The 15843-nt window shown below is 40.4% G+C and overlaps 2 protein-coding genes across 2 annotated transcripts in view; one reads left to right on the top strand and one right to left on the bottom strand.

Annotated features, from left to right (window-relative positions):
* The window catches only part of LOC140937162 (complement C3-like), a 44165-nt gene extending 33057 nt beyond the window's left edge, over positions 1 to 11108 (top strand). Inside the window, exons 31-42 of the mRNA XM_073386693.1 lie at positions 600 to 680; positions 826 to 994; positions 1635 to 1801; positions 2423 to 2581; positions 4048 to 4113; positions 4820 to 5088; positions 5886 to 5973; positions 6536 to 6607; positions 7629 to 7734; positions 9229 to 9324; positions 9834 to 9911; positions 10648 to 11108. Of these exons, the coding sequence (XP_073242794.1) occupies positions 600 to 680; positions 826 to 994; positions 1635 to 1801; positions 2423 to 2581; positions 4048 to 4113; positions 4820 to 5088; positions 5886 to 5973; positions 6536 to 6607; positions 7629 to 7734; positions 9229 to 9324; positions 9834 to 9911; positions 10648 to 10979 (1683 nt within the window). The 3' untranslated portion in view covers positions 10980 to 11108. The remainder of the gene's footprint in view (positions 1 to 599; positions 681 to 825; positions 995 to 1634; positions 1802 to 2422; positions 2582 to 4047; positions 4114 to 4819; positions 5089 to 5885; positions 5974 to 6535; positions 6608 to 7628; positions 7735 to 9228; positions 9325 to 9833; positions 9912 to 10647) is intronic.
* A 741-nt stretch (positions 11109 to 11849) lies between these two features.
* Positions 11850 to 15843, bottom strand: part of LOC140937163 (uncharacterized) — a 59054-nt gene continuing 55060 nt past the window's right edge. Inside the window, exons 73-76 of the mRNA XM_073386694.1 lie at positions 14974 to 15080; positions 14520 to 14546; positions 13780 to 13938; positions 11850 to 12660 (exon numbers count right to left, since the gene is read on the bottom strand). Coding sequence (XP_073242795.1) covers positions 12544 to 12660; positions 13780 to 13938; positions 14520 to 14546; positions 14974 to 15080 — 410 coding nt within the window. The 3' untranslated portion in view covers positions 11850 to 12543. The remainder of the gene's footprint in view (positions 12661 to 13779; positions 13939 to 14519; positions 14547 to 14973; positions 15081 to 15843) is intronic.

Genomic DNA, 15843 nt, shown 5'->3' with positions numbered 1-15843 from the left:
TTGCAGAAATGAGGCAAAAAGGCGCGTCCTTCGTAAGACAGGTCTCATGATGGCTCGACCCGATTTTTCATTAACAACAACTACCCTTTAATAACTACTAACTCTTTGAGGGCACGAAGTGCAAAGATGCATCAACAAAGCAGTAAATCGCATTGTACCTTTTTGTCTGGTTTCTTTGATGTTTTGTGTGGTAGAGGTAAAATCTACTTTTATCCATAACAACACAGTGACACCATTATTAAGATTCCTACCTTAAGAAGTATTGTATTCAGTTCGTAAAATCTTAAGCAGGCAATGATCGACAATTCATTAGCAATTAATGAAGGAGGCTGAGTAAGATATGCAGAATTAAGCAGATTGAGGAGGGTGTTATCCACAGAGGCCGAAGGCCTCAACCTTCCCAGGTCTTCTCGGTTAACGGTGCATTAACCTGTAGAAGGCTGCATTTTTGACGTCATTTCCTCATTAAAAATAAAATTCTTCCAAATTTGGTCATCAGTAAGTGGTTATGGTGAATTATGCGTGTGCTTTTAGCCAATCAGAATTGGGCAAATATTTTAAATGAATAATAATTAATATTAATTTTTGGTTCATTTAAGGGTGGAATCTATACGGAAGGAGATGTTGCTATGACAGCATTTGTTGTATCCACCCTGGCAGAATGCAAATGCAAAGGAGTGGTACGTGATAGACACCATTAGCAAAAATGGGTGTGACAGAATGTCATTTGTATTGTAAAGCTCTTCTATTTTGTGAATAAATACTTAAGATTCCAGTATTAAAATAATAACCTAATAAAATATATTTAATTTAACTCCTTCACAGAATACCGTAGAGGCTATACAGCGTGCCACAGACTACCTCGAGAGACAATATCAGACTCTAAACCGACCATACAGCATGGCACTGACAGCTTATGCCCTGAGCTTAGTGAATAGCACAAAAAAATTCAGAGCAAACGATAGACTCGTGCAGAATGCTATCTACGATAGTGGTAAGTCGCACAGTACACTGACAGTATAGGATATTGATATCAATTCATGTTACCGTCGAGATTGCCTAGTTGCATACACTATTTTTACCAGAAAAGTAAGTGCGCATATTACCGGGAGAGGATTGAGAAAAATTTAAAAAATATATATTGGAATAAGCGTGGGTATTGGGAAAATGAAAAAATGGAAATAGGACATTTTTGTGCCAATGGAATTTTTAATCATAGTGGATTTATCCATGTTGACTTCGTAAGTGAGCTTAAGCCGGCAACCACGTGGCTTACACGAGGGCGACGACAGCGAGAACGCCGTTTCAAACCTAATCGCTAATAGGTCCTGATATTCAATCTCTTTCAATTTGTCAGATATAATTTTGCTGGAGTTCAATCCCTAAGCTTTAGGAAAAAAGAGAGAGGGAGAGAAAAAAAATCGTCGTCTTGTCCCTAATACGTTCACCATGAAGCTTAATTAATACAAAATTAGAAAGTTTCACGTCGTTACAGTGATGGCAAGGTGTGATGTATGCATCTATGTTGTTTGGTTAAGGTAACTTACTGCTTTTTAACGTTCCTGTTACCATCGTCGTCGCCTTCGTAGGATAAAAAGACAAAAATTAATTCTTGATTGTGCTTATCACTTCAGCTAAAAAATCACGCCACTGGAACGCTGGTGGAAACGCACTCAATGTGGAGACCGCTGGCTATGCACTGCTGACTCAGATTCAACTTGGTCGCACTGGTTATGCTGGTCCTATTGTAACTTATCTAACCAATCAGAGGAAGGGTGGTATCGGATTTGTTTCGACGCAGGTATTTTTAAATCAGTCAAAACAGAGGATTGTCGCAGTACTCGTTACTTCTCTCTAATGCCCCATTCCACGCTTAACATGTTTAATTAAACAAAAAACAGTAAGTGAAAAGTAGAACACAGCCTTTAAATGAGAATTCAAATGAACTTTAATACGTTACGCACCGTCAAACCCCGTTAATACGGACATGACGGGGCCATAGAAAGTGTCCGCATTAAGCGGGTTGAATTTAGAGTAAATGCAAGGGCTTTCCCCAGGGACGAATAAAACTGTCGGTAATCATGAGGGACGTGACTGTATTAAGTGGATGTCCGTGATGCGGGGTTTGAATGTAATTGCAAAACTGAACAGTGTGTAATCGAAAAAAGTACAATGGGTAGCTACCTCCAAAACCCATAAGTTGTTGAATACAGTATGGTGTTCATAAGAAGGCCCACGCTTTTCAAAGATCCCCAACGTTTACTTTTAGCCTTACTTTTAATATACGCGAATTTCCCTGCAGGTCGTATGGAACTCCACTGGCCTCTAGAAAACAAAAAAAATGCTTTTCTCGCCTCCTCATGGGACGCAGTCGTTTTCAAATGATAGACCGCATTAGATGCATAATTCATTCTTATTACAGGACACAGTTGTCGCCCTACAGGCGCTTGCCTTGTACAGCGAACGCACTGCTGGAAAATCCCTTGACTTAAGGGTCAAACTGGAGTCTGAAGACGGAAAATGGAAACCAGCCGAAATACATATCACCCCTGAAAACGCCCTTCTACGGAGGCAATATGATGTAAGTTACCGGCATCGTACAAACGACTTGTCGACGGACTTAAGTAAAACTGACAACGAATGAATGGACAACAGATAATATACCATTTTACAGTTGTGGGCTTAGTACGTACAGTCTTCGGGTTAATGCGAGGCTGAGTTTGACCTTGTTTTGATGCAGACCTCATTTGTTTTCTTATGGAAATTATGCTTGACAAGTTTTCGTTTGGCATAAAAACAACATGATATACATAAGAAAGCAGGAAACGTTGTATCAAAACAAGGTCAACTTCAGCCTCATTTCCATCTATAACTGTAAAATGGCCTACACGCCACTTCCACATTTCCCATAATGCACCTTATTTCCCCGCCAAATTTTGCATAACCTTTGTTTTTCATTTCTCCTGGGTATTACAGCCGTCCCAAAAGAAATTGAAAACAATGCTTATGCAAAATTTTGGGGAGCAAATAAAGTGCATTATGAGAAATGTGGAAGTGGCGTATTATCAATAAACGACCGTATGACACCAGCTCATGCCAATGACATTTGGAGACTTCATAGCCAAAAACAGCACGGCTTAACTGACAGACGACCTATAACATCGCGACTTAATTGACCTATCAGGTCAATAATCAGAGTTAAAATACCATCAACTGACGTGATACAGCTCACTTTGACGCTGTAGATGGCTACCGCACAGGTTGTCAAAACGTCAGCCACTGTCAACAATACTGGTCCTTAATTCAGGACACCCAGACGAACATTACAATCCGACCATCTTATGAAATGACTCCTGGGTTCAAACCATTCACATGCATGATCAATATAAGAGAATATAGTTTTGATCCCTTTAGATAAAGAAATCTTTGTGGCAACCTTCTTCCCTACTTTCCGCTCCTTAAGGGGTTTTGCTTTCTTGAGCAAATAAGGGCTTGTGTTATTTGAACCTCTCTGGAATTACCAAATTTAAATATGAAAGAAAAACGAATAGGATTCTGCTCGAAGTTAGAAAAATGATGCTATCGTGCAAATGGCCCGTTGCACATCAAGGTGACTTATTCACAGAGCTTCCGTTTCGTGTATCCACCAAATAATTCAAAAAGAGTCTTCGTCAAATGTTGCGAGGTTAATATTGCGTTCCTGGTGACCTCGCAAGCCAACTATTTACCTGGCGGCTGTTAAAATTGGTGGCGATACTAGGGGGAGATGCCAATAGATTTGCGAATTATCATAATCGAACTGGGCAAAAGTAAAAAAAAAAAGAAAGAAATAACTTACGCTTTTTAACCGTCAGCGAACCCTTAGGAAAATTAGGTAATACATGTCTCACTTAGGTGATGTATAAAAGTATAACTTGTAACTGAAACTGTAACCGTAGTGTAACCTATAGTAGCTTATAGTATTAGATCTATTTGCCACGAGGCGTGAAGACTGATAGGTGAATATGGGGCATAATTTACTAACAGTTGCTAAATCTGTTTTTACAGGTTACGCGTTTCCTTGATGGAAAACTGTTTGTAGATACACGAGGAACCGGAGTAGGACTCCTGGAGGTAATTAAACAATATGAATCTTCTAGTCTGGCTCTCGTTGTACACCCGTTGCAATTAAAATGCGTAAATTTTGAAAAATAAACCGTTTAAAAGTATTCCGTTCTGTAATAGTCTAGGATGTAAACTATTTCAAACCAGATCAGCTCCCCTTCGGCAACTACCGTAAGTTTCAGCAAAATCATGGATTACAACAAAATATTAGGCGCCCTCCTCGCGAAATTTAAACACACGAAATTTAATCCCCATATAGAAAATTCAAATTACATGCAGAAAAAAAAAATTAACATGCAATAACCACAATATACAGGATAAGTATGTAATGGCAAATACACATATTAACTGGTTTTGCTGGTAAGTTACATTTTGTATCTTCTGTTGCGAAATAACGCACGTTAGTTTGCAAAGATTTCCAGTTTTCGATTTTTCAGTTTCACCCTCTGGCCTTAAAAGTGAGCTTTGTAATTAATATGCGTTTTGCTTGTTCCAGTTTATCTAGAGGTAAAAAGTTCAGACTTTTTGGCCCCTAAATGAAATGAATCGCGAAATTAAATGCCCTTTTTTTCATATTTGCGTATTGAAATCGCGAAAATTAAACCACGCGAAATATTGTCCCGCCAAAATCGCAAAAAAAAAGTGCTCGCGAAATTGAGTACCAATAAGGTACCTAGGTAGGTCCATATTCACAGTGACATCTGTTTAAATCAAGGTGGATTTCCGCTACAATCTTCCTGCTTCACGCAACGAAACCTGTAATTTTGATCTGAGGAAAACAGTCATTGAAATCAAGGAAAAGGATGGTGTCAAGAAAAGGGGTGGACAATCAAGTGATGAACCACGAAAAAAGAAAGCAGGAAAGAGAAAGAAGGCAAGGGGTGGAAAGAACAAGGGGTGCAAAGGAATGAAAAGAAAAAAGTGCAACGATAAACCAGTGGAGCATGAGCCAGTTACAAGCATGAATTTGAGAGTTTGCACTCGGTAAGACTGGGAGCACCATAACAAGTTTACTAGTTTACACAAGCAAGCTTTTCTTGACAAGTTTTTCCTTGCGGACAATATTTGCTCGTTGTAATTGCGCCTTTTGGTAGGACACAAGGCTTGCATTCAGTCATCTTCTTAGTGAGACAAAACGGCGAATAAAGGGGATGAACAGCGCTATAAGACAGCTAAGCCTGAAGCGAGCCATGTGCCCCTCCAAGGAGGCTGGTCCCAGGCACGCCACATACGCAAGGCACGTGAATTAAATGGCTTGGACAAAGTCAAAATTGACGCATGGAATTTAAGACTCCCATATTTGTAAGCGTTATTAGATATATAGCTTGTCACTTCCTCTGTGTTTTAGTCAGAACAGAACGTACAGTATAGTTAGTATAATAGCTATCTAACCGGCGAGGAAGGCGCCGAAAGGGATGGAGAGGAAGGAGAAAAGTTTTCCTGCAAGGCAGGGCCGAGTTGTTCAAAGCTGGGTTAAGATAACCCAGGGTTAGTGGGAAATTTGCATTCAGATTTGAAAGCTTAAAAAGGATTTCAGACGGTTTTAATTCTTTTTGTCTACAAGTTGATGGTTGGAAGCTCTAAAAATAACAGAGAAAATTATCCGAGAAAATGCTTTTGAACACAAGAAAAAGAAACTCGGGTTAAATTTAACCCTGGGTTAAGCGCGAATCGGCCTTCGAACAACTGGGCCCAGGCCAGTTGGTACCGAAAAATTAATTAGTGCTGGTTCCGTTGAAGAAATATATTGAACCAACACAGTCAAATTGTTCTTTTCTTAGGTATCGCAAGAAAAACTACACGGGAATGTCGATAATGGATATTGGCATTTTAAGTGGGTTCAGACCAACGGAGGATTCGTTGCGAAATGTAAGTAGTTTGTTTGGTTGGTATGCTATTTTCCCTTGCTAAAAACCGGATTCACGACAGTAATTGTTATTATTACTGTTCTTCCTTTTTCGTCTAATATAATCCAAAACAATCTCATCGAAAGATCAGACTGAATACGAGGGTCTTTGATCGCTAATTGTTCTGGGTTGTTTTGCGTCTCTTTAACTTGACAAGAAAAGGATGGCAAAGAACAAGAAACAGGCGTACACGGTGTGATGTCACTTCAAGTGAGACAAGTTCTTGACTCGGCTTTTGTGCGGCGACCTCGAGCTCTCAGCAGAGCGCGGTGCTCACTCTCGTCACCATTTCGTCTCACCAGGAGCTTTCGAAACCAGGACTAAAATGTCACTAAGAATGGATTCGTGTTCTTTCAAACTTGAGCCCATATATTTAGCCTCTCTTAATTTCTCAAATGTACATGAATTTTCCTGAATTTGAGTTCTTCAGCGCTGCGGTAGCTGTCTTAAAAAAAAGAAAGGGCACTTGGAAATGTTGTTGTTGTTGTTTTGTCTAACATTGCTCTTGATTGTTATTTTTTTAGTTGAAAGACAATTTAACTGAATTCGATAAAGTCGAGGTGTCTGATGCTTCAATGGTTGTCTACCTTAGTGAGGTAAGATATAAGATATCCCTGTTGAGTATTCAATTCTTTAATGCTGTCGAACACGAGTCACGGCCTTTGTCCCTCATTAGGCGTCGTTTATTTGGAGAAAGGTTGTCCTGCGTAGATGGGACACCCGCTTACACCCAAGCTACCCTGGGCAAGCCATCTATTCATACATTTCCTTAAAACGTTGGAACGTCTAGAAGGGTGATTTAGGCCTAGGCCAAACGTCAAACTTAGTGAATGAATTAAGTTCAGGAAAAGTTCAACGTCTGGCTCAGTCAAGGTCGTATGAATGAGTTTGGATCATTCTATCCCTATGCTTCAGATGGATACAACGTCTGAAGATCGTCTCCGTGACAATCGTCAATCTTTACAGGCGACGAACTAGCCTCATAAATTAAAAAAAATTGTGTGGTAATGTATATTTAGCCTTGTTCGGGAAGAAAATTTATTAAACTTGCTTTTTGGTCTGATTCAGTTGATTGGTTCGACGCGTCCTAAGTTCCACGTGTGACGCAACAGACGATCATAGCTCAATTTAGGTCCACCCAAATTAGAGTTTGATTCGTCTCATGAAAAGCTCGACGTTTGGCCTAGGCTTCGCCTCGCCGGGTCCCTCACCCTTTTGTGATGGTAGAGTCATCCTCCTAACCAAGCCAACTTTTCTCTATATATACATTTGGCTCGGCCAGCCAGGTTGTTTGGTCAAGGCGAGACAATTAGAGAATGCGCCAGCGCTGTTGACTCTGGTAAAGGGGTCAACACTTTTCTTATTTAAACGCTCGCTTAAGTTGAGTCCGCTGGAAGGGCGACCCTACTGCCCGGGACAGGTTTTCTTGACTCCATATAAACGGGACCTTTGGAACCTTAAGATCAGACAACATGCGGCGACGGCAACGAGAACGTCATGCACCTGCATCACGCAAAGGCCGTACTAAAGAGGGCGTTGGATTAAATGCTTCTGTTTTCAAAATGAAGCAAATGCATAATACAAGTGAAATAATCGTTCTTAATTAAATTATCTCAGATTCCGAATGATCGTGAACTTTGCGTGGATGTGCAGTTTGACCGGGAATATCACGTGGGTGTGGTGCAGGCGGTTCCTATAAATGTCTACGACTACTACGAACCAGGTCAGATAATTTGAATAAAAAGCTTCATTAATAAAAGTATACTGCTGAAACGTTATCATTTGTCTCTCTATGAAATGCATTGTGAATTATCAGTGCTTTCGTCGAGTGGTTAACTGCAGATCACGAACCGTCAACACCGATATGTACTACTAACTTGGAACAAACGTCGATCAGTAGTAGTTACCAGCACTTCAGTTACAAACAACTCATTGACCAATTCAACTATAATGAACAAAGAACAACAAATTTGACTAATAATACAGCGACCGACCTGCTTTTTCTCTGGGTTAGGGGCAATTGTAAATTACCCTAGTAAGTGGGGTGTGGTTTTTGTATAAAACTGCTGGCCCCACCGTGGGGCATTTACAGCTTTCCGAATCGAGGTAAAGTGACAAATACCTGGGGGAATGGGCAATATCTGATTGGAACTGAGGAGGGTCGAAACGCGCTACTCGTCTTGACAGCCTTTTACACAGCTAATATTTTTACGGGTCAAGCGGTAGATGATCAATAAGGTTCCGACTTAACTGACCAGTCAGGTCCTTATAACCATAGGTTAACACAAGAGCCATAGTCCTATTATGGCTCTTGGTTAACACCATCAACACAGACGATATACTACCGTCCATTTGGCTCAGATGCCTAGGCCAAACGTAGAACTTTACCTGAGACGAACCAAACTTAGTGAGTTAAGTTCATGACAAGATCGACGTCTGGCTCTGTTAAGTTCGTCTGACTGAATTTGGATCGTCCAACACGTTCTATCGGTCTGCTTCAGACGGACAGAACGTCTGAAGATCGTCTCCGGGCGAACGTCGATCTTCAAAAGCGACGATCTAAACTCAGTAATAAATTAAAAATTTTTATGATAATGTATATTTAGCCTCGTTAGGGAGAAATATTAAAATTGTTTTTTGGTCTGAGTTCGACGTCTGACCCAACAGACGATCTTAACTTAATTCAGGTCAGTCGAACCAAATTAGAGTGTTGCCTTGTCTCGTGAAAAGTTCGACGTTTGGCCGAAGCCTCATCGTGACTACATACCGCACAGAGACTCACAGAAGTCTACACAGATTTTCGAAACGTCAGTCACTGACAACACTGCACCCCAGACACGCACCCAAACGACCATCTCTAAATCTTCTTAACCTATTTATGACATACACTTATATCATGAAGTTACATACCACGAATCAAGGTATTTTTTTTGTAAAAAATATAAATATGTGATTATGAATGCAAGTTAACGCTGCTAACCACCAATGAAAGGATTATTCAGATAAGAGTGATGTGGAAAGTAAAATTACCTGAGGCAAATATACATCATGCTTCTGAGAAGGAGGGTAAAGGATGTAATATCTTTGAACTTCAGTTCTGGCAAATCAACCTAGTCTTCAAAATTTGTATAAAAAAAATATCAGAGATTTTGCCGAACAACTTTGAGTGCTGAATGTCCTTACTACGTTTGCTTTAATTCTACTTACTTTTTTTCAGACGAGTCATGTACCGTGTTCTACGGACCGGACAAGTTCAGCCCACTGAAGATGGGAGTCTGCGATGTTGGCTCAAAGTCCTGTAAATGTACCCAAGGTATACCATGGTATACCATAAAATGCCACTTATGAGCCCCCCCCCCCCCCCCACCCAGTTAGAGACCCCTCAACCTCTAAACAACCCAAATATAAGCCCCCTTCAAATTTACTTAAATGATTTCGATTTATTATGAGACCTTGAAGCTTAATGAATTGAAGACCAGTAAATGCAAAAAGTATTTTGATTAGCACTACCAAAGCTTGTGTCAAAGCGCTTTTTCTATTCCGATAATAAGTCCCTCCGTTTATAAGCCCTCCTAAATCCTCTTGCGAAATTATATAAGCTCGGGGATTAAAAGTGGCAGTTTACGGTATTAAGTTCGAGTCAAGGTTACCACATTTCTAGGCTCGTGCCAAAAACAACTACAACAACAACATCATCAAGCAAAAAAATTAAATTATTGTTTGCGTATGTGTAAGCTGGAAGGCTGGGGAAAATTATTTTAATATTATTCCAAACACATTAAAGTTTATTTGCACGCAAATTTATTTATATTCTTATTTCAGACCAATGCGCACAACACGATCCTGCGATCAGAAACTCCGCCCAGCTAACATCCTTAGCTTGTCTAAACTACCATTACGGTGAGATCTTCTAACAATGTATTTTTTAGTCGGACAGAACAATTACAGTTAATATATAAATTTAGCCAAGGCTTAAGGCGAAGCTCCCGTTAATAAAAAGACATCCACTTAAAGTTGAGCCTGCGATCAATCGATAACTAGTAACTTGCCAGCGGAGAACTTCAAGGACACGTAACCTCGATGCGTTGACACTTGAGCCCGCAATACGGTCATTTGGTAATGGTCAGCGGATACTCAGTTTTGACAGCTGTCAGGTGACCACAACATGGATATGCAATACAAGGCTACAGGTTCCCACACCAGCTATAACGTTTGACATTTAACGTTGGTTTCTCTGTGGTGCAGACGGACTGGCGGTCGGGCGGACATAGGGTCACGTGATAACCCAGATTTCTCAGATGGATAGATTACCACAGTTTCTTAGGTATGGGGCTCCGCTCGCGCGCACGTGGAGCTCCAATGTTACTCTGTTTGCTCATGCTCAATGTCTTACGCCGGTGCGATATTCGCTCTGACGAAAGTTTCTTTTACACAGTGACGACAAAATTTTGCCTCTTTTGACGAAAAATCCACGAAATACTTCAATAGTAATAAAGGGTTTTCGAAAAAAGATTTAGAAAGACGACGAAGTACTTTGGGGCAAAGCATAAATATGTCATGCATTATTGTAATAATTTGACATTATTGTTTGTATTTTGCGGCTAACTTGTTTTTTTAATTTTCTGTTACTTGGCAGCTTTTAAAGGAAAGGTTTTGCATATCAGCGAAGAAAATAGCGATCTACTGTACTATGTGAGAGTAAAGAACATTATTAAGCAAGGCAACCGAAAGCTGAAGGAAAAAGGGAGGGTCACGTTTTATAAGAGAGGAAGCTGTGCCAGCCCGGATCTTGAGGAATCAAGCCAGTATTTGTTTATGGGGAAAGATGAAAAGGCAGGCAGATACGAGCTGGACAAGACATCGTTTGTTAAACTGTGGCGCCCTGGTAGTAACAAGGACAGACGCCCTGCTAGTAACAAGGACAAACGCGTCTTAGATGAGTTTGCAAAAAACTTTAATTGCTCATAATTTCATTTTAATATCGATTCCTACCGATATGTGAATCAAATGTGAATCGCTGAATTTAAGAAATAAAAAGGTTGTATCTTGTATAAGCACACGATGATTTTTCATTTATTAAAGAAGACGTGAACACGATTTAAGCAAGTACGTGAAACTTATGTAGGCAGGCATTGACAAGTTAAGAGCAAGGATAAAGACTAAATCCGTTGTATCAAAGGTAACACATTAGTCTAGTGGTGTTATTGCTGAATAAAGAAATCAAATCGACACCAGAAACAGTTGAGTAAAGTGATTGTAATTTTCGCTTTACGAGACCCAACTTTTACGACTCAAAGTCCCGCTATCAGTTTTCCCTTTTTCGGATGTACAAGCCGGAAACATTTTGGCAAATGTGGTTACAGTCGCTTGCTATAAGGTTACAATGAGAAAAGAGACCGTCATGACATCACGCTTGATTTTCGGCAAAAATGCGAATTTCTGTCACTTGTTTAAAACTATAAAACCCGGGGTGTTGCAGCCACCCAGGTTGTTAGAGAGGTCAGGGCGCTGGACTTGTTATTCGGATGCCCCCAGTTCACAAGTCCCGCCCTGAGCGCTAGCTGGGTTAGTTGTCGGTAGTCCCAAGTTCAAATCCTCGGCCACGCTTGTTAAATAGTCTACTGGTTCGCCTCCTACAAGTTGGGATTCTCTGTTCTACTTAAATTATTTGTTCCATTATTCCTGAAAAGCCCCACAAGTAGTTCCACAATGAGGTTTGAAATACATGTACTTAGATGTCCACGGATTTGAATAAAAAAGCCCTCAGTTCCCAAAGTCGTGCCAAAATTGTGTAAAGCTTGGGGATAAAGAAGATTGAAAAAGAAGGAAAATCCATGCTTTAAGACATGTGTCGTTTGACGTTGTTGTATGATTTATTGTTCGTCTCCATCCACAAGGCCGTAGTTGCTTATTACAAATTACAACGCCAAATGAGAACGAAAAAAGTGCGCGAAAAGGACTGAACTCCACTTCCGGTACTCAGTTTGGCGCACTGCCATTGGTCAAGCCGGTTTTTAGATCTGTTCGCGCCGTTGTCACTACTGGCACGTGGTCGTTGCATTCTCTTCCCAAGAGCCACTCGGTTTAATTTGTAGCGAACGGCATTACGTGACCAAAAGAAACGACCGGCCTTGGGACGGGAATGGTTGTCGTTGCTAAATCTGCCCAATGTGCTTCGATTTTAAAAACACACGTGGATAAGCTTACTTCTGGTGGTGAGCCCTCCTTACTGAGTTTAATTTTATAAAATATTTCACAGATACGGAAAGGCTCCACCATTTGAAAATTATTCTAAAAACATAAAAAATGATAATACAAATATCTTTCTAGCAAGTTAAAAGTCTGATTTTTTAACATGCGAAAAAGCCTACTTTTTAGTGGTAAAATATATTTATGTCAACACAAAAAGGAACGAAACTGTGAGTCCACTCTTTTTCACTGCTCGCTTTCTAATATACCATATATAAATCCTGTTCTTACAAAATGTATTTATAATTCTAAAGCAACACAATGTAATAACTGAATAGTTAAATTATTGAAAACAGACCGGACCGAGCTTGAATCTTATTGGCTGTTGGTTCATGGTGGAGACGTCTTTCAGCGGTAGCAATTCCTTTTTGTCGATGGCGTGCACTTGTTTCTGGCCGCGCTGAAAAAAGAAATGTAAATTTACCAGGAAATTAAGGAAGAGACCCTTCGATTCTACGACTAGGACGACAACGGGAACAAAATTTTCTTATTTCAATTCTATGTAGCACACGCGCATGATACCGCGTCATTTTGGCGGGAAAACTGACGCGATAGCCGCCGGAATAGGCCTCTTTAGCTTGTATGTTTTGTTTTCCTAAAAGAGGTCTCAGGGAACTTAACCCTTTGTCTTCTCACAATTTATGCGTAGATATCAGAGGCGTGGCCAGGATTTTTCAAAGGAGGGGGGGGGGGGGGTGGGGGGTCACAGCAGGGACACCATCCGGGGACCGCAGACTTTATATGGTTTATACCGCTGCTCTCCCTCGTGTATCAGCGGGCTCAGTCGTATTATCGCGGCATGAAGGCCCATATTAACTAAAGTCAAGAGCCGTTGACGAAAATACTTTACAAAAAAACAAATTTTAAAAAAGTGGGCTTTTCAACAATGGCTTTTACGGCCAAGATGTTATGACGTTTTCGCCACCTGAATATTGTAGGTTGTTTGCTCAAAAGAAGGCCTACCAAGGGAGGGTCACGGGCACCCCAAGACCCTCCCTAGCTACGCCCCTGGATATGCACGTGAATGAGACGAAATTTGAAAGAAACAGTTCTCTAGGGTATTATCACATAACCTGTTATTGGGAAAACAAAACAAACAAGCTAAAGAGGTCTATTCTATTAGCGAAAATGATTGTCATAGTGGCGGAAGCAAGTTATCAAATGTTACAAGTTTTATGATTTTGCGTTACGAAAAGGGCTTAACCTCCTTAAAAAGAAATAACCGTGCCAACAATTTTGGTGAAAAAATTTCCGGGTTTGTTTATTGTTTTAGAATACGCGAAAAAAACTTGTGTCAAATCTCGCCTTCGTAGTTGTCCTCGTCCTCGAATCTATAGTATTACTATAAGAAATTTCAATCCTTAAATAAGGAAAAGCGAAGGCCGACCTACTGGACCAAAACAAGTCTGCAAATAAAGGTTTCTTATTTGAAAGCACATTCCCATCTTTGGGAGAACACAAAGGTAGAGGTAAGGAATCTTTACATGAAACCGGCTTCAACTTTTGCGCATGTGCTTACCTTACACTTGGAGTGTTCCGTGGAAATCTTTTGCCCGGTAAAACTCGATATTGTTAAGTCATTTTTAAAGTCGACGCATTCATGCGAGACTTTTTGGACGCCTTTCTTGCTCAAAAGACGAAGGAACTTGAACTGCGTGGGACTGGCCTCGTAGGAAAACTACAACAGAGCAAGAGATTAATAAAATATCCGTAAAAAGAAATAGAAACGATGGACAAATGCGATTTGCAGCGCGGTTTTTCTTCTTGTCACTGTTGAGCGCTGAGCGCTGTTGATTCGGTCAAAGGGTCAACATTTTTTCTCATATATTCGCCACTTTGAGGTTGCGCGGGAGACCGGGTCAAGATGGTTGTCAAAGTGCATTGTGGGACTGTTTTGGGGGCAAAATTGCCGCCATGTTGAAAATGCGTCCCCCAAAACAGTCCCACAATGCACTTTGACAACCATGTCGACCCGGTCTCCCGCGCAACCTCAAAGTGGCGAATACGCTCGCTCCAGTTGACTCGGCTGGGAGACTCTGTCCCGGGATCACTGTATCGTGCCCACTCTCTTTTTGAAGGAAAAACTGGAGACATACTGATCGCTTTCATGACATTATTTCGCATCACCTTCATGACATTATTCTTCTGTTCCAAGCGTTTGGGATTAGTGAGAATTATCCTCTCCAATACACTTTGACTCGAAATTGTAACAAATATTAGTCTTCAAATTATTGCTGAAAATATCAAGAAAAAATGTACCTTTGTAGTCTCCTTCAAAACATCACCCTGAAAATGTGAAATAACGTTATAAATTAAAAAAATGGTGAGCAATAGGTTAAATTAAAGGAAACGAAAGAAAAAAAGAAACCCTTTTGAAGCGTACCCTAATTGGCCACCTTTCTTCAACGGCTTTGTTACTCTTATTTACTATTGATCGTCGCGTGAGTTAGCGCCCTATTCATCTCAATGGAAATATTGCTGTGCGATAAAGATATGACTTTTTAGTAAACGGAAAAATCCTGGTATTTCATCAGTATCTATAGCCATTAAGACTGATTTTCCTTAACCAGTGAAATAGATACTAGACTAATACGCAGTACTCTAATTTCAGTGTTTTCTGTTACTAATTGTCATATACTGTTTCACGGATTTTAAAATCACTCTAAACAAGCTAGACCGACATGCAAAGAAGATTGGATCATAAACAGTCAACCTGCTGTTCCTTTGGATAAACACATGTTTCTCCTCCTTTAGTGAACTTGCACTCTGCCTGAAAAGCGTCTTTTGAACATCCTCCATTTGGATCAAGCCAATACTTGCCTGAAAGTGAAAGAAATGTGTGCAAAGTCACGGTAGTTTGTTTGTTTTTTCCTGGACAATTTTTAACTTGAATAGGTCATAACCCATGGAGGTTCGTACGGATATTTAACAATTATTCCTCGAGCCCGAATGGGCTCTGAGTCAATAGTAAAATCCAACTAGTTGGTAAAAAATATCGAGAATAAAAAAATTTTAGCTAGTTAAAGCTAGACTTTAATCCTTTTTTGCCGCCAAAAAGTTCGCGCTTTTTGCTACTAGTGGGCTATAACATATAGCCTAGTAGTAGCTCAACCAATCAGAACGCAGCATTGATAATAGACCACTAATTGGATTTTACTAAATGACATAAACATACAGAAGCAAGACGAGGCCCGACTGCGATTATTCCAGTTTCATCAGTCGCAGGAAGTATCAGCACGAATACAACAACAGACCCTAGATGGGACGCTACGCCATCCGAGGTAGGGTTTCCTTAGTGGTATGCCGCCAATTCTTATCCATACACCTGGTGCTAGTTATTCAAAGGGGTGGATAACGCTCTCACACCGGATAAATCACTATACAGGGGTAACGCAATTGGTTTCTCTAAAACTTATCCGTAGGATAGTGATTTAACCGGTGGATAGAGCTGTCCAAAGTTTTAACAGCCAGGGCTAGGGTTTCTGGAAGGGCCTGGTAACTTTTCGGGCTCAAAGGCAAATTTTAAAATCAAAACATGTTGAATAGTACCACAGTTGCTTGTCCACAATCCGGTCAATTTTGC

This window comes from Porites lutea, chromosome 5, assembly GCF_958299795.1.
Source record: "Porites lutea chromosome 5, jaPorLute2.1, whole genome shotgun sequence".
In the NCBI taxonomy this organism is placed as follows: domain Eukaryota; kingdom Metazoa; phylum Cnidaria; class Anthozoa; order Scleractinia; family Poritidae; genus Porites; species Porites lutea.
This window is presented reverse-complemented; position numbering and strand designations above follow the sequence as displayed.